Genomic DNA, 24861 nt, shown 5'->3' with positions numbered 1-24861 from the left:
TGCACCGTCGCCGTCAGTGTCAGCCAGTTTGCCGTGGCATACGGAGCTCCATCGCAGTCTTTAACACTGGTAGCATGCCGCGACAGCGTCGACGTGAACCGTATGTGCAGTTGACGGACTTTGAGCGAGGGTGTATAGTGGGCATGCGGGAGGCCAGGTAGACGTACCGCCGAATTGCTCAACACGTGGGGCGTGAGGTCTCCACAGTACATCGATGTTGTCGCCAGTGGTCGGCGGAAGGTGCACGTGCCCGTCGACCTGGGACCGGACCGCAGCGACGCACGGATGCACACTAAGACCTTAGGATCCTACACAGTGCCGTAGGGGACCGCACCGCCAATTCCCAGCAAATTAGGGACACTGTTGCTCCTGGGGTATCGGCGAGGACCATTCGCAACCGTCTCCATGAAGCTGGGCTACGGTCCCGCACACCGTTAGGCCGTCTTCCGCTCACGCCCCAACATCGTGCAGCCCGCCTCCAGTGGTGTCGCGACAGGCGTGAATGGACGGACGAATGGAGACGTGTCGTCTTCAGCGATGAGAGTCGCTTCTGCCTTGGTGCCAATGATAGTTGTATGCGTGTTTGGCGCCGTGCAGGTGAGCGCCACAATCAGGACTGCATACGACCGAGGCACACAGGGCCAACACCCGGCATCATGGTGTGGGGAGCGATCTCCTACACTGGCCGTACACCTCTGGTGATCGTCGAGGGGACACTGAATAGTGCACGGTACATCCAAACCGTCATCGAACCCATCGTTCTACCATTCCTAGACCGGCAAGGGAACTTGCTGTTCCAACAGGACAATGCACGTCCGCATGTATCCCGTGCCACCCAACGTGCTCTAGAAGGTGTAAGTCAACTACCCTGGCCAGCAAGATCTCTGGATCTGTCCCCCATTGAGCATGTCTGGGACTGGATGAAGCGTCGTCTCACGCGGTCTGCACGTCCAGCACGAACGCTGGTCCAGCTGAGGCGCCAGGTGGAAATGGCATGGCAAGCCGTTCCACAGGACTACATCCAGCATCTCTACGATCGTCTCCATGGGAGAATAGCAGCCTGCATTGCTGTGAAAGGTGGATATACACTGTACTAGTGCCGACATTGTGCATGCTCTATTGCCTGTGTCTATGTGCCTGTGGTTCTGTCAGTGTGATCATGTGATGTATCTGACCCCAGGAATGTGTCAATAAAGTTTCCCCTTCCTGGGACAATGAATTCACGGTGTTCTTATTTCAATTTCCAGGAGTGTATTTTCTAATATAAGTCGTAGGGTCAGTTTTGTCTCACGTGTTCCAACATTTCTACGGAATTCAAACTGATGTTCCCCGATGTCGGCTTCTACCAGTTTTTTCATTCGGCTGTAAAGAATTCGTATTAGTATTTTGCAGCCATGGCTTGTTAAACTGATAGTTCAGTAATTTTCACATCTGTGTACACCTGCTTTCTTTTTGATTGGAATTATTATATTCTTCTTGAATTCTGAGGGTATTTCGCCTGTCTCGTACATCTTGCTCACGAGATGGTAGAGTTTTGTTAGGTCTGTCTCTCCCAAAGCTGTCAGTAGTTCTAATGGAATGTTGTCTACTCTCAAGGTCTTGTTTCGACTTAGGTCTATCAGTGCTCTGTCAAACTCTTCACGCAGAATCGTATATCCTATTTCATCTTCATCTACATTCTCTTCCATTTCTATAACAGTGTCCTCAAGAATGTCGCCCTTGTATCGACCCTCTATATACTCCTTCCACCTTTCTGCTTTCCCTTCTTTGCTTAGAACTGGGTTTCCATCTGAGCTCTTGATATTCCTGCAAGTGGTTCTCTCTTCTCCAAAGGTGTCTCTAATTTTTCTGTAGGCAGTATCTGTCTTGTCTCTAGTGATATGTGGCTCTACTTCGTTACATTTGTCCTCTAGCCATCCCTGTTTAGCCATTTTGTGCTTCCTGTCGATCTCATTTTTGAGACATTTGTATTCCTTTTTTTCTGCTTCATTTACTGCATTTTTATGTTTTCTCCTTTCATCAATTAAATCAAATATCTCTATTCCGTTACCCAAGGATTTCTATTAGCCCTCGTCTTTTTACATACGCTATCCTCTGCTGCCTTCACTATTTTATCTCTTAAAGCTACCCGGTGTTCTACTGTATTTCTTTCCCCCATTCTTGTCAGTCATTCCCTAATGCTCTCCCTGAAACTCTGTACAACCTCTGGTTTAGTCAGTTTATCCAGGTCCCATCTCCTCAGATTCCCACCTTTTTGCAGTTTCTTCAGTTTTAATCTACAGTTCAATCAGTCAATCATCCAGACTGTTGCCCCTGCAACTACTGAAAAGGCTGCTGCCCCTCTTCAGGAGCCATACGTTTGTCTGGCTTCTCAACAGATACCCCTCCGTTGTAATTGCACCTATGGTACGGCTATCTGTGTCGTTGAGGCATGCAAGCCTCCCCACCTACGGCAAGGTCCATGGTCCATGGTTCATGGTTGGGATAACAACAATACTTTTGAAAAAAGATATCTGTGGAATTACACAGTTTTCAGGAAAGACAAGATGTTCTTTAGTAAAACAGGAAGGGAGGCTTTCAAATAAAGTATGCCAATCCTAAAACAGACAGTTATTAGTGAGGTCAAATTTTCAAGTGCACATGGTTCTTGCACATTAACAAGTGCTGTTACTCAAGGAGGAGCTTCAATAGATTAGCTATTTTTTTATTACACGTAGCAGATGTCGCGCCTGTTCTAGGTGCGGTATGGTTTACTGTAATAGTGCCTGTAGATGCTGAAAATTTCTTTACGTAAACTGATTCAACATTAACTGTTTATGCTGTTGTTATCAGCTTCCTGTAAATAATACAATGAATTTGGAAAAAACACAACTTGAATAAGAATTTGTAGACTTTATGTATGCATGATGTATATATTGCATAAATAAAAGAAAGCAGAAAAGGAAAAAAATGTATTTATATTAGGAGTATGACTATAGTATGTGGAGATATTCCCCTTGTTATGTCTTAGAATCAGTTTATAAATTATTTCCAAACAAAGTAACAAGGAAGAACAGTGATGACAAGTAAGCGGACGTGCTACATGCACTGGCGAAACCTGGTGGTCACTTTGTATTTGTCTTGACTCTAGCCCAGTGGGATGGGCCGCATGTCTCTCCTTGATGGAACTGTAGTAAAGTGCTCAGTGGAAGCATGATCTACAAGTTGTTATCTCACCCTCCTTCTGATACCATAAGACCATTCATTTGAAACACAAAGTGTTTTTCATGTGCAGCAAACAATGGTCTAAATATATTAAAAACAACGATTCCAAGACTTACCAAGCGGGAAAGCGCCGGCAGACAGGCAGATGAACAAAACACACAAACACACACACAGAATTGCTAGCTTTCGCAACCGATGGTTGCTTCTTGAGGAAGGAGAGGGAAAGACGAAAGGATGTGGGTTTTAAGGGAGAGGGTAAGGAGTCATTCCAATCCCGGGAGTGGAAAGACTTCCCTTAGGGGGAAAAAAGGGACAGATGTACACTCGCGCACACACACACACACACACACACACACACACACACACACACACACACACAAACACACATATCCATCCGACATACACAGACACAAGCAGACATATTTAAAGGCAAAGAGTAAGGGCCCTTACTCTTTGCCTTTAAATATGTCTGCTTGTGTCTGTGTATGTGTGGATGGGTGTGGTGTGTGTGTGTGTGTGTGTGTGTGTGTGTGTGTGTGTGTGTGTGTGTGCGAGTGTACATCTGTCCCTTTTTTCCCCCTAAGGGAAGTCTTTCCGCTCCCGGGATTGGAATGACTCCTTACCCTCTCCCTTAAAACCCACATCCTTTCGTCTTTCCCTCTCCTTCCTCAAGAAGCAACCATCGGTTGCGAAAGCTAGCAATTCTGTGTGTGTGTTTGTGTGTTTTGTTCATGTGCCTGTGTGCCGGCGCTTTCCCGCTTGGTAAGTCTTGGAATCTTTGTTTTTAATATATTTTTCCCATGTGGAAGTTTCTTTCTGTTTTATTTACAAACAATGGTCTAATGTGTATTTGCTGCCTGGATCCCAACCAGATTGCATCTGAGAGCTGAGCAGTAAGCAAATCCCAAGTTTTCGCTCGTGTCCTATAAAAAGATGACTAGGTAAATGCTTGAAGTATTTACATAACAATGGAATAGCAACAATATGAAATAGAAATAGGATAAATTGTTTCTCACCATTGAGAGAAGGCACTGAGTGATGCACAAGCACAGTTAAAGGTAGATTAAGCTGTTGGACAGAATCCTCGTACAGATGTAAGAAGAAACAGACACAAATGACACTTGCTTTAGTGCACAGAGATGATAGTGGCACTGTTAATGGGAACTCTATGTTTTTCTACATCTGGAGGAGGATTCTGTCCAGTAACTTATTCTACTCTGAAATGTGTCTTTCTGCCACTCAAAGCCTCCTGTGTGTGGTGAGTCGCAATCTATCCTGTTTAATATCATTGTTACTCAAGCCCAAATTTTCCACTACATGTAGTGCTGGAAATGACTGGTTGGACACACAAAAGCTTATGTTCGAACGCATTGTGGAATTGAAACTGTTGTGTTGACATTCTTTAGTGCACATTTTGCAACAGTTTTTTTATAAAATGTTTCATTTGCACCATCGTAAAGTTATGACACTGGACTCTCTTCAGGGAGCAAAGTACCAATTTTGCTAATTGCTAATTTTAAAAATAAACAAATCAACATATGTGCATATTTCCGCTCATTAATGTCTTGTGGCACAATTTTTATTTGGAAAGAAAGTTCTGATTGCCCAAATGGAAGCAGTAGGAATAATACGTAGTGTTCACCCACAAACACCATACAGACACCTGTCAAGGAACTTGCATTTAAACTGCAACTTCACAATACACATATTCCCTAATGAAATTCATCAGAAATGACCAATCTTAATTTTATAAGAGTAACAATGTCTGTAGCTGCAACACTAGAAGAAAACCTGACGTTAATGAAGCTGTCAGTGTCCAGAAAGGAGTTAAATATGCAACAGAATAAACTTTGACAATTTGTCCAATAACATAATGCATATGTGTAACAGGTAGAAAAGCAGGTTTTAAATCAGCCTAAAATCATTTCTTCTGAACAGCTCCTGTTCTATAACTCAAGTTTCAATAAAACTTGTTGCGTGTGTAGCTAAAAAAAAACTAAATTTAAGTGTACTGGTAGTTAAATGAGTAGTATTAAAGACAATTTTTTCATTCTTATTATGTTTAAAGACAGTGTGCTCTGTAAGTTACCTGTAAATCACCACTTTGTAGCCCTACTGACATAAGGGTCATGTATATATAACCTGTAAACTGATTCATGCCCATAATTTCAATAAAATTCATGCCAGTGATCTAAAAAACATGTATCATAACTAATAAGAGTTAATGAACACTGTTGAAAAAATTACGTTCCATTTGAAGGTAATGTTCTTGCTTCAGAATCTTGTAGTGTAAATGTTAAAATATTAAATCATCATGAAAAATACTCGCTCATTTGTTTTTTATTACTAGTTAAATGTTTAGAAATTTAAACCATTTATGAAATGTTATGGCTATCTGTTATGTGGAATAAAGACTCTGTATAAAAGCCCAGAGATTGCTGTTTTTAAGCCAGTGACATAGTGTGTACGGCTTTTAATAAAATTTAATTTGTTGGTATAGTGTAACTAATTGATAAAATTCCAGAACTGATTTGATTTTGCTATTCGTGCGCAAGCCAATGGTGGAGCAAACTGTTTAAGGACACACAGTCCTCTTTGTGTAGTTCATGAACTGAAGCACTTGAAGCTCATGATCCAATCAGAATAAGAGATATTCAGCTACTTGCAAATAGTGTTAATTGTTTCCCAAAATATGATTTTATATTTATACTACCTTTTCTGTTCTCCAACATATGCAAGTTGATAATTTGTTTTGTTTTATGTATATATAGGACTGGATAACAGCACTGAAGCCTCTCTGTGTAACACAGCAAACAAGATCACCCAAGGTGCAAAGGTTGAGAGAGTTAAGGTGCCTGCAGCTGCATATTCTTGATGCTCATAGGTAAAACATTTCCCTGAGAATGGTTATTCTGTCAGTTAATTGAAAGTATACCAGATGATATTTGTATAAGGCAGCAAAGTCACAATTAATGTTTGTATTCAGCAATCATAAAATATCCAACTGCCATTTGCAATTTTCATGTACACAAACTCTCTCTCTCTCTCTCTCTCTCTCTCTCTCTCTCTCTCTCTCTCTCTCTCTCTCTCTCTCACACACACACACACACACACACACACACACACACACACACACACACACACACTCACTCTTTAATGTTCTTTTGGGTGCAGGATGTTTCTATAAGTAGTATACACTATCTCACCAGAAGTATCCAGACACCCCTATGTAATGTGAAATTGCCCACTAGATGCCATGAGAAGTGGACCTGCCAGTATAAAAGGAGGTAGGGAGCATTGTGTTGTCATTAAGAGATGCAGTAACAGCAGAATGAACCAGTCAGGAGAATTCAGTAACTTCGAATGTTGACTAGTTACTGGATGTCACTTGAGTAATAAATCCATCTGGGACATATTAACCTTTCTAAGTCTGTCCAAGTCAACTGTTAGGAACATAATTGTGAAGTGGTAATACAAATGAACCATCACAGCAAAACCAAAACCAGGCAGATGTCATCTGGTTGATGGATAGGGACTGTCAAGTATTGCAGAGAGCTATTGTAAAAAACACACGATATTAACAGAAATTGCTTGTGAGTCCCAAGGTGTCATCAGCTATCCAGTTAGCACAATGACTGTGTGTTGGGAATTAAAAAGAATGAGATACGATGGTTGAGAAGCTAGTCATTGGTCACACATTTCTGTAATCAGTGATAAGTGACACTTGAGGTGGTGTAAAGAGTGATATCACTGGGTGACTGGGAACAAGTGGCGTGGAGTGCCGGACCACACTGTACCCAGTGGCAATCCAGTGAGAGGCTTAGGGTTTGACAAATCCCTAGCGAATTTTACCTGCTATCGTGTAGTGCTGACTGTGGAGTTCCGAGAAAATAGTGTTACAGTATGTGGATGTTTTTCATGGTTATGGTGTGGTCTCCTTATTTTGCTTAAGACAGCACTGAGTGTTTAAGGGTATGAAAGTGTTTTACAGCATTGTGAACTGCACGCTGTAGAGGAACAGTTCACGGAATGATTGATTGTATTGGTATGACTGTGCTACCTGTCATAAAACAACTTCCACAAGGCAATGGTTTGTGGACAGCAGAATTCCTGAAATGGACCATTATGCCATGTGTCCTGAGCTGAAGCCAATACCACACCTTCGAGACAAGTTAGTGTATCGATTTCGCTCCATACCTCGGCTCCCGACATCGAGATCGAAAATAAGCTACCGTTCCTCAGCAGGCATTCGGACAGCTCATTGACAGTGACTCCAGCAGAGTTCAAACTGTCGTAAAGCTGAAGGGCACACACATTCATAATTATGTTCACTAGTAGAAGTCCAGATACTTCCATTTAGTGTATATTAATGCCAACAGTTTGTCTGTGTTCTGCGATATATTGGGCATTATTGTCAGCCTTTTGTTATGATAACAGAGAATGCTACAGAGGTACGGATTAATAGGGACAGCCCATGACTTAATGACTATTAATAATGTAATCCTGTTGAGACCTGAAATGTCAGATAGCATAATTCATTAATTTGGGCCAAACAAAACAGTTTGTGCAAGCCTTAGTCAAAGATGGATAATGTTTCAAATGTTACAATGAGAAGTCTCCGCAAGATACTAAGTGTGACATTGAGGAAGGCATTTTTGTTGGACCAAACATTATTATTTTCAATCCCAGCTTTGAATAAAAGTGACTGTAAGCGAGAAGAAAGCTTGTGTAATTGATGAAAATATTTGTGTGTGTGCGTTTTTCCAACAGAACTGACTCATATCATACTTGTGTCATAACAGGAGTTGGAAAATTTCAAGGTTCATTTTATGAATATGAACAGTTGTATTGACCCCCCCCCCCCCTCCCCCCTGAAATATTGGGTGATATCAGTGACAAAAAAGGAGAGCACATTCATCAAGACATCAAAGAACTGGAACGATGGTATGAAGGCCGCTGGAATACTGATATGATGGAAGGCTGTTCTTAGTCCTTTGATAAGATGTACAACAGGCAGTTCATAAGACAAAAAGCTATATTAGATGTTTTAATGAGAAGAGAGGAAGAAAATTGCTGTATCTTGCTACTAGTGCCTGTGAGTATGAGTGTGAGTGAGCCGAGAGTAATGTCGCTGTGCGTGTGCTCGTAAATCGACTGACAACCGTATCGGCACAGGCTAGCCACTAGAAGTCACCTGTGAGAAATGTGCACACGACACGATCTCTGTTACACAGTCTATCAGCGACTCACGCCTATATATGCACAAAGCAGCACAGACTCACTCTCACTGTGTTCTTTTAGTTTGTATCACTCACATCAGTTGTTCTGTGTATCGTTTATGTTTGCATATTCCAAACGATTCTTTTGTCTTGTTGTGTGGAGTCACAGGACACTTATTTCCTTTATTGTTCAGAGGTTTATGAAAAAAGCTATAATTTTGTTACTCGGATCGGTTTCGTGTATTACTTGGTTACTACACAATTGGTTGACTTAAGTATGCACACATGGCAACACCACTTTCAGCACACACACTATTAGCAGGATACAGCAAAAATACAGTATAATTCAATAAAATCTTTGTAGATACTGAAAAATTAAATTACTCTTCATTCCAAATATGTGTGTTTTGCAAATTTTCTAGTTTATAATAAAGCCACATTGTGACAATACAGCAGATAATAGTAAAAAATTGAGATCAAATACATATCAGTGCCAAAAATACCATAGTACTAAGTTGTTACTTAACAAAAAAGAGTCAAAAAATATTTTTTTGTTGTGTTGTGTTGTGTTTTGGTACTCTCCACTTTTAAGTTCTTAATTTGTAACATTACTTTATCAGCTTCATGTGCACCTACAATATTATACTGCTATTGTTATTTGGTTGTTACCATGCTGACAGAAAGTTTACACAGTCTTAATTTTTGTGTGGCACATTTTTTATAGGCTTTCTTTTGAAAATTTGGTAATCTGCAGTGCCCAAGAACATCCTACACATAATCACAGACTGTAGCAAAACTGCTCACAGTTACTTTTTCAGGTATTAATATTTTCAAGTGGTACCACAGATACAAGATTGCAGTAGAGACCAAACATTCACACTTCCCTGCACATTAGTGGACTGTTAAACTGAAAAGCTCCTTTCTACAAATGTGTATTTTTTCAAGACTGTGTTAAGTATGATTCTACTAATGTTCTCTGGCTTTTGATATTCCATTATTCATCAGTAACATTCGAGCTGTTTTATTACAGAACAGTCTAATTACATATACCCAAGTTGTATAGACTGTGTCTATACATCATCTGATGAAAGATTTTGCTGTTTGTAGCTCTTATGTATCAAAGACAATTTCGTTATCTCTTTTGTAAATCAACCATCAGATAGAACTAGAGGTAAAAGAAACACCCCCCCCCCCCCCCCCCCCGATCCTCAATATTAAGGATGTGCTATATACACTGAAGAGCCAAAGAAACTGGTACACCTGCCTAATAATGTGTAGGACCCTCACAAGCACGCAGAAGTGCTGCAACACGACGTGGCATGGACTCAACTAATGTCTTGAGTACTGCCGAAGGGACACCATGAGTCCTGCAAGAGTACAAGGGGCTGGAGATCTCTTCTGAACAGCATGTTGCAAGGCATCACAGATATTCTCAATAATGTTCATGTCTAGGGAGTTTGGTGACCAGCGAAAGTGTTTAAACTCTGAAGAGTGTTACTGGAGCCATTCTGCAGCAATTCTGGATGTGTGGGATGTCGCATTGCCGTACTGGAATTACCCAAGTCCATTGGAATGCACAATGGACATGAAATGATGCAAGTGATCAGACAGGATGCTTCCTTATGTGTCAACTGCCACAGTCATGTCTAGACATATCAGGGGCCACGTATCACTCTAATAGTGAACAGTCCCCTGCTGGCATGTGCTGTCCATGGGCTCATGAGGTTGTCTCCCTGCCCATACACATCAGCAGTCCAATGTCTGTGTAGACGGGCCCAGGTGAGGCGCAAAGCTTTGTGTCTTGCAGTCAGTAAGGGTACACGAGTGTGCCTTTTGCTCCAAAAGCCCATATTGATGATGTTTCATGGAATGGTTCATATGCTGACACTTGTTAATCGCCCAGCATTGAAGTCTGCAGCAATTTGCAGAAGGGTGCACTTGTGTCATATTGTACAATTCTCTTCAGTCATCATTGGTACCATTCTTGCAGGATCTTTTTTCCGGTTGCAGTGATGTTGGAGATTTAATGTTTTACCAGATTCCTGATATTCACGGTACGCTCGTGAAATGGTCATACGGAAAAAATCCCCACTTCATCGCTACCTCGGAGATGCTGTGTCCGATCAATCGTGCACCGACTGCAGCACGTTGTTCAGACTCACTCACATCTTGATAACCTGTCATTTTAGCTGCAGTGATCGATCTAACAACTGCGCCATACACTTGTCGTCTTATATAGACATTGCTGACCACGGTGCTGTATTCTGCCTGTTTCCGTATCTCTGTATTTTAATACGCATGCGTATACCATTTTCTTTGTCACTTCAGTGTATGATGTCTCTGGTGTGCATTTTTATCATAGGCCATTCTAACATTCTCAGCAATGTACAGTTGTAGCTGCATTGAAATGAAATGAAACGATTATCTAGCAGTAATTTATGCTAACGTAACTTCTGTGTAACCATAAAAGTAAAAATTTGACCCTACACACTGGTCAAAACTGTTTGTTATTACATGTTTGTCACATCACCCTACAGCGCTGCTACGTGGCCATCAGCAGTACATTGGTTAAGATTTGGACAGCAGGCAGGGGTTTACCAATAATAAAAAGTCACACATGGATCCTGCACCTCTTGAAAACTTCAAGTGGTGTGTATGGTTTCACATGTGGGTTTATGTACAGACATTTGAGCACACAAAATAGTATTGTAGTATCCAATACATGGCCTACTACACTGCAAGTGTCAACTACCAAGTAATTGTATTCGAACTGTAATTATAATTTTTCATGTGTAGAGAAGACATCTGCATATAGTGCAATAATATATGCGCAGATTATGATCAAATTTTAGATCCTCTTTTTGAAATGGACTTCAATTACCAAAGGTTTTATGCAAGAATGTAACAGTACAGTAGGGAGATCTACTGGACAGCTGTAAGTCAGGAAAATAGAGAAAGTAGTTAATTTATTTTCCAGGTGAAGAGGAGGAAGTCACTTTATTGATGGAGAAATCTGTTAAAGATCAGAAGACAGTACAGTAGGGAGATCTACTGGACAGCTGTAAGTCAGGAAAATAGAGAAAGTAGTTAATTTATTTTCTAGGTGAAGAGGAGGAAGTCACTTTATTGATGGAGAAATCTGTTAAAGATCAGAAGACCATTTAGTACTTGGCTGCCTGAAAATTATTCCAATGTATAATAAAAAGAAACCAACGAGATTATGAAAGGATCTTAGCTGAAGACTCTGCTGCAAAACTGAACATTACATGGATAAATCCAACAGATATAAAACACTAAAAAATACACTCAAAATATTCAGAGATCAGTTATTTCTGTTTTGTTCCCGATTGTTTGTATCTCCTGTTGTCACTTTTTCAGTGCTTTCGTCCTTTCACTCTAAAAGGACAAACCTCTAGTTCCAACATTTCTCTTACATCTAATACCTTCAGTGTCTCAGAGGATTATGTAGTGACATAATATTTACCTTACTTTATACTGTGCCCATTTGATTCATCTAATTAGATGTAGGTACTGATATATTGCAGCTGCTTTAAAATGTATGCCTAGTCATCAATTTTTTGTCCCTATTCCTTTGGAAACACTTCATTTCCCCTTACCGGTTATTAAGTTATTTGTAATACAGAAACTGAATTGTGTTGTCATTCAAAGTAGTCTTCTCATATGTTGTGTGTGTTGTTTTTATTTCTTGTAGAATTCATGTGAGTGCATTTATTTATGGTCAATATGTGTTTGGTATTTCTTTCTTCCTCAGGTTGCCATACAAGTTAGTGCCAAACCCTTTTTGTATTATATCTCTTAATCAAGTGAAAGTGGCCCGTACAAAAGTAAAAACAGGGCCAGATCCAGTCTGGGATGAGGAGTTTATTCTGGAGTAAGTGATATCTATATTTCATAAAACTACTTTTTTATCTGATGTATTTTCGGCTTCTTTGCGCTATCAGGTATTACACTTAATTGACACTACTAAAGCATAATTTTAAGTCTTTTCAGCTTTTTAATGTAGACTGTAGTCTCTCCAAGGCTGCATTTCAGTTGGAATTGCACCATCTTACCAGTGAAAACAGTTTATCAAGCCAGAAAAGATTTTTGTTATTGGAGTGAAATGAAATGTTACAGTTAACATAGAAATAACACACTTTACAGTCATTTTAATTGTAATGATAGTACACCAATGGTTTTTTTTTTTCCTCCACAGTGATGTCCCACCAGATGTTTTAACATTCACTGTAACTGTGTACAACAAAGGAAAGCGTTCAAAGGATACCGAAGTTGCTGAGTTGACAGTGGAGCTCAGTAGTTTGACCAATGGGGATGAGGTACATTGATTGTGTTATATTTAACAGTATCATAGTTCTTAGATGCACATAAAAATTGATCTGAAAATGGTGTTACACTAACCACTTTGGATATTGTATATAAACATCCTGATGATAAATAAATAATTTCCGTGTTGCTAGCATTATGATTTTTGTTTTATATGCCATCTTTTAGTTATTACTACATTTAAATACAGAACATAGAATCCTCTAAACAAAGTTCCATGTCATTAAAAAAAATCTGCTGAGTTATCTGCATTTTGTGGCTTTCTCCATTATGATGCATGATTTTATTTTATTACTCATTAATGCTTTCCTTCTCTAAGTACTTGCTGTCTAATTTTTTTCCAGCTCTACTTGAATCATCTCCCATACTTCTGCAGTTTAATTGTAAATTGTATTGTTTATTTTTCCACGTGTCAGCATTGCCCTGCCTCCAGAATGACATCTAATAAATATTATTATTATTATTATTATTATTATTATTATTATTTTGTGTGTGTGTGGATTTCCTTGACCATTTGCTGTATGACCTAAATCAGTATCACTGTTCAGTCACCAAATGATACTCTCACTGTTAAGACCAAGAAATAAGCCCTGTGATGTTGATAAGCTATCTAGTTGGATAGTGTCCAATACTTTCAAGTTTTGTATTTGTTCTATAATCAATATGAAATGTTGCAGCATTTCATTTCTGTTCTGGAATTGGAGAGCTTTCTGTATAACTTGAATGGTGTAGGAGGAGGAGACAGTCAGTGTAGATTGGAGACAGTACATTAGTAAGCACTTTATCAGCTTCAATGGTGACAGAAGGGGTGGAGTGATTAGTAAAAATTGATTTCTAGAAACATAGAAATGAAAGATGGGAATAATAATGCAAAGAAGAAAAGAAAAAAAAGTAGAGATGGGGGGAAAGGAGGGGCAACGGGGGATAAAAAATTAGTTAAACTAGAAACAGGAAGAAATGAAAGTTACATAAATAGCTAAATTTTACCATACAGAAAAATTCTGTTTGTTAACAGAAGTTAACTACAGTAGGGTGACATACTGAGAGGATTTTTATGTTGGATGATTGTGCATAATGAATGGTCCTGCCATAAGTGGGATTAATGCAGAAAAGAAAAGTACATAACACAACATTTGTAAGCAAAATGTCGAGGTCAAGTGTGATGTGACAGTTCTGAAACACTGTACTCATATTGGAGTGATATACCAATATTGGAACAGTATGGTTTCAAATCGAAGTTTCCTTTTAAGATTCTCCTATTGTGTCTGTAAATAAGTTTGTGTGATTGCTTTCACAGTTATTCCAGCAAGGTCACAGTAAATTCCGTTCAGACTCTTCGTCTGAAGAACTTACATGTTCTGTCATGTTAAAAGCTGACAACAACAAAAATGAAAAATGGGGAGGGTGCAATAGCTTTAAAGATGTGTGAACTCTGCATGTCTCTCCTGTGTTTATAAGATTTTCACATTTAGAGTAGTGTATCAGCTTCTGCTCTGCTTTCTCCAAAAATGCTATGTATGCAGATGTTGTCCATGTGTTGATTTTGTGGTACAATAATATAGCTCTGTCTGCTTAAGAGCTATGCTAATGTATTTGTTAATTCAGTTTTTGCCATAAATTGTCATTATTCAATGATAATTAATATCTTTTCTGACTTCACGTTCTGCACTCAAAAAGTGGAATGTTTTTACCTCTTCAGACGGAGGACTGGTACCAGCTATCGGGCATCACACCAATTGGCGAATGGGGCTCACTACGTCTGCGCACAAGATATCTCCATGACCTTATAATGCCACAAGAAGAGTACTCTCCACTGCAGCAGTTGGTACTGGATCCATCTCTGGAAGTGGTTCGAGCTTTGGCAGACACATGCCACTTGGACAGAGCCCCACTAGCTACTTCTTTGCTGCGTATTTTTAGGTATGATTTTGCAGTGTAATTTTTTCACTGAAGGAAAATATTTTTATGCTTTGACAGTAAGTGTGTATCCATTAGCCAAGTATTTTAACTGGTGGCAGATTTGATGGGTTCTTTTAATTTAAATAAATGTGCTCATCTGTTTTCAATCAGTGCCACATTTTTTATTTCACTTATAAATCATTTTCTGCTGCACTAGCAACTACTGTTTTTAGCATATTCATTTCCAAGTTGTTGTTGTTGTTTGTGGTGGTGGTTGCGCTTTTTTATTTTATTTTTTTTATTCTCTCTCTCCCCCCTCCCTCCCCTTCCACAATTGTGTGTGTGTGTGTGTGTGTGTGTGTGTGGTGTGTGTGTGTGTGTGTGTGTGTGTGTGTGTGTGCTTAATTTTGACAAAGGCCTTGTTGACTAGAAGCTAATTGTCCGACGGTCTTTTCGTTGTGCCCTTCTACGACTCAGCATCTCTGCTAAACTATGAGTAGCCACTATTCCTTTCATTATATTGATACTTATTCCAATGTAACATTGTTACATTCCATCCTAGATTTTCCATTGTTTAACAAAGTTATTCTCATACAAACAGAACTGTTTCATTAGGGAAGTAATACATTTTTATACTTGAAGCTATAACTGTTATTTAGTGCAAACTCCCAACATAAGAAATTCTCCTAAGGGGATAAATCAAGTTTATTTTAATGTAAAAAATAAAATTAAAAACCTTGACAATATTTTCATAGTAAAATTATAGCTTACAGCAAACATGATGCTGCCCCATGATTCATCTTATATATTGTAACTATTTCTTCCAATGATGTATTATCTGCTTTATCTTGGTGTGACCATTGTTCTCTCCCACTTTTTTATAATTGCTTTAAAATCCAGCTACACCACATTTCTAGGAGTAACTTGTGATACTACTTTTGAGTTAACATATTGTGTATTATCTCATCGCTAAATATGAGAACTGCATTATATGACTACTGTCAATTAATATTACAATGCTTTGGTAGTCTGTGAATCTCCAGTCCAGGCTCGTGACGCCAGCGATCCTTGGAATACATATTCATCCATCTGAGTAGGTATTTCCTCATGTAAAATCAGTGCTGTAGCCATCTCAGGTTGAAAGTGCACATTGTTCCTTAATATAGCTTGTTGATGATGAAGTCCCATTCTCCATAACAGAGCGTAGGGGACGATGCTGTACTATGCAAGCTCCTAGTGGAGGTGGTTTGCCATTGCCATCCTCCGGCCGTAATGGGGATGAATGATGATGATGAGGACAACACAACACCCAGTCATCTCGAGGCAGGTGAAAATTTCTGACCCCGCCGGGAATCGAACCAGGGACCCTGTGCTCGGGAAGCGAAAATGTTTCCACGAGACCTTGAGATGTGGACTAATATAGCTTATTCCATACAAAATAAAAATAAAATCTCCACACAATATCAGTACCTCTAAATTCAACCAGTTATAAAATAACTTTTTGTTATGAGTATCATTTGTAAGAACGTGTAGGGATACATACTACTCTTCTAGAGGGATGTTTATCGCCTCAAAACTCTACAGTCTCTCATCTCATATAAATATATTAATTATCCTAACTTAAGAGCAACACACTGTCCATACAGATCGTATGACAAAAAGGTGTTTCTTCAATAGAATTTCAGAAGGATTGCTGCTCATTTGGAATTCAATGCGACAGACGAGTAGGGTGTGGGAAAAGCAGTAGAGAGATACAGTTGCTCAGAGGGAGGAAGAAGTGATAGAAAAAGGAAGATCAAGGGAGCCTGAGCCGAAGGAGGATAGAAGATAGACCCTAAAGGTGGGACCGAGCGAAGTGGCGCAGTGGCTAGTACACTGGACTCGCATTCAGGAGGACAACGGTTCAATCCTGTGTCCGGCCATCTTGATTTAGGTTTTTCTGTGATTTCTCTAAATCACAGCAGGCAAATGCCAGGATGGTTCCTTTGAAAGGGCACAGCCATCTTACTTCCCTGTCCTTCCCCAAAACAACCCAACCTAAAGGTGGATATCCTTCCCCCTCCACCCCAGCTGCCCTCCTTGTACTTCAGTGGCACACTGAAGGATAGTGGTGGTTCCCAGTCCTGCAGTACATACACTACCAGTATCACCCACAAAGTGCTTGAATTAGATTTAGCTCCTTGTTATAGAAACTTGTTACATCAATCCTCTGATTGCTTTTTGTACTCTCCTTTAGTTGGCTTCCGTCAGCTATGTTCTCCTGATTGTCAGGCAATATTTATACTTTGTGCATAACAATAATTATGATATATCAGCAATATTAGTGTGCCATCTAATTTAAACACTCCATACAACTATTACTATTACCCCCTATCCAGTAGAAAGTAGTAACTACCCTTATATATCATTATTTGTAATAAAAATTAAGTATAAAGCATTGTCATCTCATAGAAAAGTAATATAATTACTAATCTTCTTCATCATTAGTACTACACAGAATATTATAAATTGTTCAGTGCATTCTATAACTGGCATCCAATACACTGCTCCTATTTAAATTAATCACAGCCATGGCTAAAGGTAGACATAGGAACGTTAGTGGGAAAGTCTAATTACTCCAGCTACACGATCTAAAACTGTACATGAGATACTTATTGTGTTGTTTGAGGCTTTCCCGATGGACATGTTGTATATATGGTTCTCGGGCGAGACGTCGGATGTCATAGTGAAAACTCGACAATATTTCGTCAGCGCAACTGGCCGACATTTTCAGGTGTGAGAGAACACACTGCTAAGGCAGGACCAGGGCCCCCTTTTTATGCCAGTTTTAGGCAGGAAGTGCGCATGCGTGGAGGCGCCAAATTCGATGGCCAATATCGTTGATATCAACTGATAGCTGGAAGGACAGTGACGCCACCTACAGGATGAAGAACAAAATACTTCAGTGCACGCGTCGGGGCTGCCGTCGCTGCTCTGCACTGCCTATGCCTGCCCCAACGACCTCTGTTGGAAGCCGCAAGCGCAGAAGCTGCCACTGTTACTCTGCACTGCCGTCGGGCGCCCCAGCGACCTCTTGTGGCTTCTGACAGAGGTCGCTGGGGCCGCTGATGGCAGCGCAAGGCAACAGCGGCAGCCTCCGCGCTTGTGGCTTCCAACAGAGGTTGCTGGGGCGGCCGATGGCAGCGCAGAGCAGCGTTCGCAGCCCCCGCGCGTGCACCGAAGTATTTGGTTCTTCATCCTGTAGGTGGCGTTACTGTTCTTCCAGCTATCAGTTGATATCAACGCTATTGGCCATCGAATTTGGCGCCTCCACACATGCGCACTTCCTGCCTAAAACTGGCATAAATAGGGGGCCCTGGTCCTGCCTTAGCAGTGTGTTCGTCACACCTGAAGATGTCGGCCAGTTACGCTGACGAAATATTGTGGAGTTTTCACTATGACATCCGACGTCTCGCCCGAGAACCATATATACGAGATACTTATTAAATGACCCCCTTCATTGCCGCTACTAGAGTGTATGATCCTAGTATGTTGGTAGGTGATTTCTGTTATGATCTCCCTTACTCACGTACTTTGCCCACCTGATTTTCTATATTCTCTGTCTGACAGTCTAGCTCTTTTTCTCAGCCTCAACTGTAGGCTTTTTTCTAAAACACCTATTCTTCTCTTATGTCAACTGTCCATCAGTTTCATATTGTTATGGCAAAGGCTAAGAGAATGTTGTGGAAGATGGCAACATTTCAGCTGACTCTGTTCTTCCAGAGTACTTTAAAGTCATGATTTATCACTTAATCGCTTATAAGGTCTAGGCAACATGTAGAAATCATAGGCAAATTACCTCTGAACTTGCACCACAAGTTAGTCTCGCTAGTTGCGCATTAATTATAGTGACAATTACCCCATCTAGAATCAGGATAGTCATATTACATGAACATGAAGAAGATCCAAAAAATTGAAGTGAATAAATTCATGCGAAACAGCAAAGCAATAAAATCATACAAATCACAACATTTCCCTAATTCTTCAATGTCTTTTGCTACTACTGTGAACAAACTAATGCCAAAAGTTAATATCTCCATAGACAGAGGCAATCTTACAGGAAATCTTAGTTGTGTCTGAAAAATCTGATTACATTTCTACAGAGTCCATGTACAATGAAGGAACCATCATAGGTTCTCCAATTTGGTAACGAGATAAGGATAAAGGCACGGAAATCCATTACTATTAATAAATGCTCTGACACAGCAGTGAGAAGTTAATGGGTGCAGGACACATTTGGAACTGAATCTCCTTTCACAGGGATAAGATCCTTGTGTTTCCTACTGATACCACTGTACCGTGGGAAGGTGCTGTGTTCTCCACTTAAGTGGGATGGCTGTGTTTCTAGATAATGGAGGTTACAGATGTTCAAGAGGTTACCATTTAAAAGTCCACGCAACATACAAGAAACAGTATATTTACTGCCACAAGAAGCTATAGACTGTAGTGGTCTAATGGTCTCATAATACAGTTCCATTGCTCATTTCTCATTGTGAAGTATAATCCACTTGCTGCTATAATCAAGGTGTCAAGAACCTCATGATAGTTAAAGAATTGTGTATTGTAAGCTCTGACACCAACACTAAGCTCAGCAGTTCTGTAGGGCCATCTTCTGCCGTAAACCACTCACTGTGTTTCACAGATCTCACAAAAAATGATTTGATGACATGCTTTAACAGACAGATGTTCCACATACAAGTTAGATGTACTTCTTGTCCTTAGTCAGCATAACTATGTCTATACTGTACAAACAGAGCTGTTTTGAATGGTTAAGATCTGCCACGTATGTATTTCCTTTATTCGTAAGTCTGTTGATTCAGTCCAGTTGCTTTTGTTAACAGCTAGCCATAAATAGTTACTCCCATTGTATCTAATGTTATGTTAACATGTGTTTCTAAAATTTACGTTACACTATTACTTGTATATCATTCTGTGAAACCAAAGCCCAAAAAAGAAATAGACACAAAATAACACCTGAGTTCATCAAGTTTATAACCTAAATGTTGCTGAAAGGTTTTTTAGAAATATTACTGAAGTTTTGAAGAATAGAAGAAACATCAACATTATGAAATAGGAGCTTCCTACTTTTGTAAAGTTTTATGTAGAAAGTATTGTTGGTAGTATAGTGTGGGCCACTACCGGGTAGCAAATCCAAAGGCCCAGGGTCGATTCTCAGTTGATTCTAAGACTTTCTGTGTCACTTATTGCTTGAGACAGGAAACAATCAGTTAATTTTATCATCAGTTTCAGTGTTATTTTTTATTTAATGACTTGCACCAGGCAAGCGAGCCACATAATTACAATAATTAGTAGTGTTATTTTCTGGCAATTTTGTTTTTTTTTCCTGCTAATTTGGTAGTTTTCGTGTTTATACTTGCTTACTCCCCACATAAACCTTGGACTTTGCCATTGGTGGGGAGGCTTCTATGCCACAGCAATACAGATAGCCATACCGTAGGTGCAACCACAACGGGCATATTTTTTCCCGAGGACATGCAGGTTTACTGTATAGTTAAATGATGATAGTGTCCTCTTGGGTAAAAAATTCCGGAGGTAAAATAGTACCCCATTTGGATCTCTGGGCAGGAATGACTCAGGAGGACATCTTTATCAGGAGAAACAAAACTGGCATTCTATGAATCGGAGTGTGGAATGTCGGATCCCTTAATTGGGCAAGTAGGTTAAAAAATTTATAAAGGAAAATGGATAGACTAAAGTTAGATATAGTGGGAATTACTGAAGTGTGGTGGCAGGAGGAACTAGACTTCAGGTTTATAAATACAAAGTCAAACAGAGGTAATGCAGGAGTAGGTTTGATAATGAATAAAAAAAAAATAGCAACACAGGTAAGCTACTAAGAACAGCATAGTGAACATATTATTGTAGCCAAGATGGACACGAAGCCCACGCCTACCACAGTAGTGCAAGTTAATGGCAACTAGCTCCGCAGATGACGAAGAGATTGAAGAAATGTATGATGAAAAAAAAAAAAAAAAAAATTGTCGTGCAGAAGTGTCTGAAAATCTGACGTCAGTTACTAAGACTGTTACTGGAATGGAGTTCATTGGAAGTAGGGCATTTTTGTTTGATGTCAACTGCAGAACTATAGTGCTTTACACAGAAAATGAACTGTCATTTTAAGATTATACTTGTACTTCAGGCTTGTGACAAAATCAAATTCCAATTTTAACATTCAGCAACTATCAGTCAACAATATAAATAAACTACTGCCCTCGGATTTAAAACATTTTTAAGTGGAAACCAAAAACGTGCCAAATCTTGTGACATTTCATTAAAAAAAAAAGAGAGAGAGAGATTTTACATGAGTTACCTCTTGTTTTGTAATCCGTTTTAAACTATAAGTCGCCATATAACTGGCTGGGTGAAGCAGTCCAAAAGGTTGGAGGAAGGCAAGGACATATCACCTAGTATACGACTGTGCCTAATAAACTTTGTGGTGTTCACATCAAACTTTGTTTTAAGGACAGCTTTAATTATAGAGAAGTATTCATATTCCTAGTAGTGTGAAAATGCTGAGTTTACAGTCAGTTTCAATGTGTACTGTTTATGTAAATACCTTTGTGTAAATAACTAAAAGATTTTTGTGGAGGCAATTGGTATAGTGTGATAATTTTGTATACAGGTATGAAAGGAAGGAAGCTGACCTATTGAAAGCACTAAATGAAGCTGAGATCGAGAAAGAAGAAGAAACATCTACGCTTTTCCGAGCAGCATCTCTCACAACTACCCTTATGGACTTGTATATGAAATCTGTCTGCACTGGTTTTCTACAATCGGCTATTCAGGATACTATTTTAAAACTGCTTGAATCGAAACAGTCATGTGAGGTAAATATGCAAATAAATCATTGAGACGTCAGTAAAGCATTGTCTGTATTATAGCATCTCTCTTCTGATTTGTAAGCTGCCTTTTGTTGTAGCAACACTATGTATATTAATTTAAACCATTAACTTTTTCTGTTGGTGGAATTTTGAATTTATACTTTTGTAATATGAAAATATGCAATGTTGCTGCACATCAAAGATCTTTCCAAAATGTGTTTTTCCCCCTGAGTATTGTTTTCTAAAGTGCCGGGAAATTCTACACTGCTGTATAAAACCATATCCTATCAAAGGATAAGTTTTACATTTCCGATGGAAAGTATACTGTCATTTAACATGACAAAAGCGTATTTTCACCTGGGAGAAAATGTATTTTTAACCAGGAGATCTGGGAAAAATTCAGGAATTTTTTCTCCTTGTCCGCATATACACCCTGATATTCTTTCTTGTATTTCCATTCTCCTTATTATTTCGGTATTCCTTATCTTCTCTTTCCTGGAGAGTCTTGCCAATCTTCTCCAAAGTCCATCTCTAGACCTTGTAATTTTTTTATGTGCTTCAGGTTAATTGTCCAGGTCTCCGTCCCATACAGAACCACACTCTGTAATACAGATTTGTATATTCATCTTTTAGTTCTGCTCATTACATTCCTGCTCCATAAGACTGAGTTAAGCATTCCAATGACCTTCGTCCACCACTAATTCTTTTATTGATTTCTGACCTTGATTTTCCCTCGATTTCTAAAATGGATCCCAAATAACAGAAAGTGTTTATCTTTTTGATTTTCTTTCCTTCGTTGTATGGCTCATCTGAATCATTAGTCACGTATTCTGTTTTTTGATAATTAATCTTCAAACTCCAAGTTTTGTATGTTACTGCTAGTTGATTTGATTGTACATATAGTTAGCATCCTCCCCATCTTGTGTTGCGACTACTTGATCATCAGCAAACAATAAATGATGTAGGCAAACTCCATCTTTTGTTTCTAATCCCATACTATTACATTTACAAGACCATCTTCTAAGTTTAATATCTATATAGGTTTTAAATAATGATGGTGACATGGGACAGCCCTGTAAAAGGCCTTTGCTTGTTTTAAATTTCTGTGAAAGTTTATTACCAACTTTCACTTGGCAAATGTTATCTTTACACACCTGTTGTATTATTTTAATCAAGGAAGGGTTTATGTTTGCCATATGTAGTGCTCTCCAAAGTAATTTTCTTGGAACAGTATCATATGCTTTTTCTAGATGTATGAAAATTAATCCTATATTTTTTGATTTTCCCCAATGTTTCTACAAAATTTGTCATAATGTGAAAATATGGTCTTCACATTGTTCGTCTTGGATTCTAAAATTTTTTTCCAGTTTGTTTTTAATTACTTTCACAAAAATTCCCATTAATGTGTTTGTAACACAAATTCCTCGATAGTTTGAACAAATTTTGCGATCCCCTTTCTTAAATATGGTACTAATGTAACCTAGCTTCATCTCATTGGATGGAACCTCCATGTATCATTTTGTTGAAGAGCTGTGTTATCAGTTTCACAATTTTGTCACCACCATATTTCAGACACTCCAGATTGATATTACCTGGTCCAGGTGATTTACCATTCTTTCCTGTTCTCAGTGCCTGAAGTACTTCACTTTCTAAAATCTGGATGTCATGATCCTCATGTCCATTTTCTTCAACTGTTCCTTCTTCTAGATATTCTTCTCTGTCCTCATTTAATATTTTTTGGAAATATTCTTCCCATTCCTGTTGTGTTATCAGTTGGAGATTGGTTTTGATTTTTGTATTCTGTCGAAGCCCTTTTAATACTGACCATGCTTCTTTTGCCCTCCCAAATCCTAATTTGCTATTAACCTTGGCACATATTCTTTCCCATGCTTTATTTTTTGCCATCCTTATTTTTTCATCACTTCATTCTTCTTTTCTTTGCATATTGATCTTGTTTCTTCTGATTTATCATTCAGCCACTGAAGGAATGCATTTCGTTTTTCTCTAACGAGGACTTCTATTTGTTCTGACCACCACTGGGCTACACTGTTGTGATTGCTATCTTTTTTACCCAACATCTCTGTTGCTATGATTTTCTCATTAGTTTTTATATAGTCATATATTTCCTCTGCACTTCCTTCAGATGATTCAGCCAGTTTCCTTTCCATCCTGGCTGCAAAGAGTGTTCTGATACTTTCGTCTTGTAGGCTGTCAATATTAAAAGGTAAATTTTCATCTTTCTCAGTCTGGTTCATTTTATTTATGTTACTTGTATAATTCCTTGCATTTTTCCATGGCCAAAAAGATTTCATTTTTACTAGATGGTGGTCTGATCCACACTGGGCTCCTCTGTAAGATCTGACGTCTACTGCCTTGAAACTACTTGTTTGCCTAATGATAATATAATCTATTATAGCACAAAGTTCTTGAGTGGTCTTTTGCCAAGTATATTTATGATTGTCCTTGTGTTTGAAAAATGTGTGGGTAATTTTTAGATCAAATTGTTCACAAATTGCAATCAATCATTCCCCATTGTCATTATATTCTTCCTCTCCATGTTTTCGTACTATTCTACAGAATTCTCTAATTCCTGCTCTTCTATTCGTGTCTCCCATGGTAATCAGTTCCTTTCTTCTTGGGATTTTTTCAATAGTCTCCCTGAACAGCGAGCCGATTGAGGAAGGACACCTTACTTGGTGCATTGTGTCCATCTTGCGTTCAGACCTTTCGTCAGCTTATTCGTCATTGCATTGCAGTCCTGCCCACTCTCCACCTCTTGGGCATGGATACGTTCCTGGGTACATTTTCCACCATGCAATGTGCAGTTCCACTTTCTGCACTGCCGACAAACATGGACTACTTGCCACCTAATATGCCGCACGGTGGCCAGTCCGTTGTGGTAGGGCTGCCATGTACCCTGTTGGTTGTAGCCCCCTGACAAAATAGGGATTGCTCTGCTGATGCCTGCGCCGTTAATTCCCCACGTATGCCAAGGCGTAGATGCCTATCTCCCTGGGGCATCGGGACTCCCGGCAATGGCCATCCTGCCAGGTGGCCCTTGCTGAGGCTGGGTGGCACCTGTGGGGAGGACCCTTGGTCGGATTGAGTGGCATCAGGGCAGATGACCCCCAATGAAGCGTGGTACATCATCTCTCGCTGGTGGCCAGCCGCCAGCAGTGTCTTAAGTGTTCTCGGGCTCAATTTAATGCCCAGAAATGCGATCTGAAAATGTTCCCCTTCCTGGCCACACCATGGGAGGAGCGTAAGTCTCAGGATGACAGTGACAGTTATTTGCCCCAGTTCCTAGTTTGTAC

General features: G+C 39.4%; 1 protein-coding gene across 2 annotated transcripts in view; it reads left to right on the top strand.

Moving 5' to 3' along the window:
* The window catches only part of LOC126282060 (ras GTPase-activating protein 1), a 143692-nt gene that overhangs the window by 53314 nt on the left and 65517 nt on the right, over positions 1-24861 (top strand). For both annotated transcript variants that reach the window (XM_049981500.1, XM_049981501.1), the window contains exons 9-13: positions 5976-6088; positions 12196-12315; positions 12640-12760; positions 14467-14687; positions 21349-21553. In XM_049981500.1, coding sequence (XP_049837457.1) covers positions 5976-6088; positions 12196-12315; positions 12640-12760; positions 14467-14687; positions 21349-21553 — 780 coding nt within the window. The remainder of the gene's footprint in view (positions 1-5975; positions 6089-12195; positions 12316-12639; positions 12761-14466; positions 14688-21348; positions 21554-24861) is intronic.

This window comes from Schistocerca gregaria, chromosome 7 (assembly GCF_023897955.1).
Source record: "Schistocerca gregaria isolate iqSchGreg1 chromosome 7, iqSchGreg1.2, whole genome shotgun sequence".
NCBI classification, from domain to species: domain Eukaryota; kingdom Metazoa; phylum Arthropoda; class Insecta; order Orthoptera; family Acrididae; genus Schistocerca; species Schistocerca gregaria.
The sequence above is the reverse complement of the archived record's forward strand: the minus strand, read 5'-3'. Positions and strand labels throughout refer to the sequence as shown.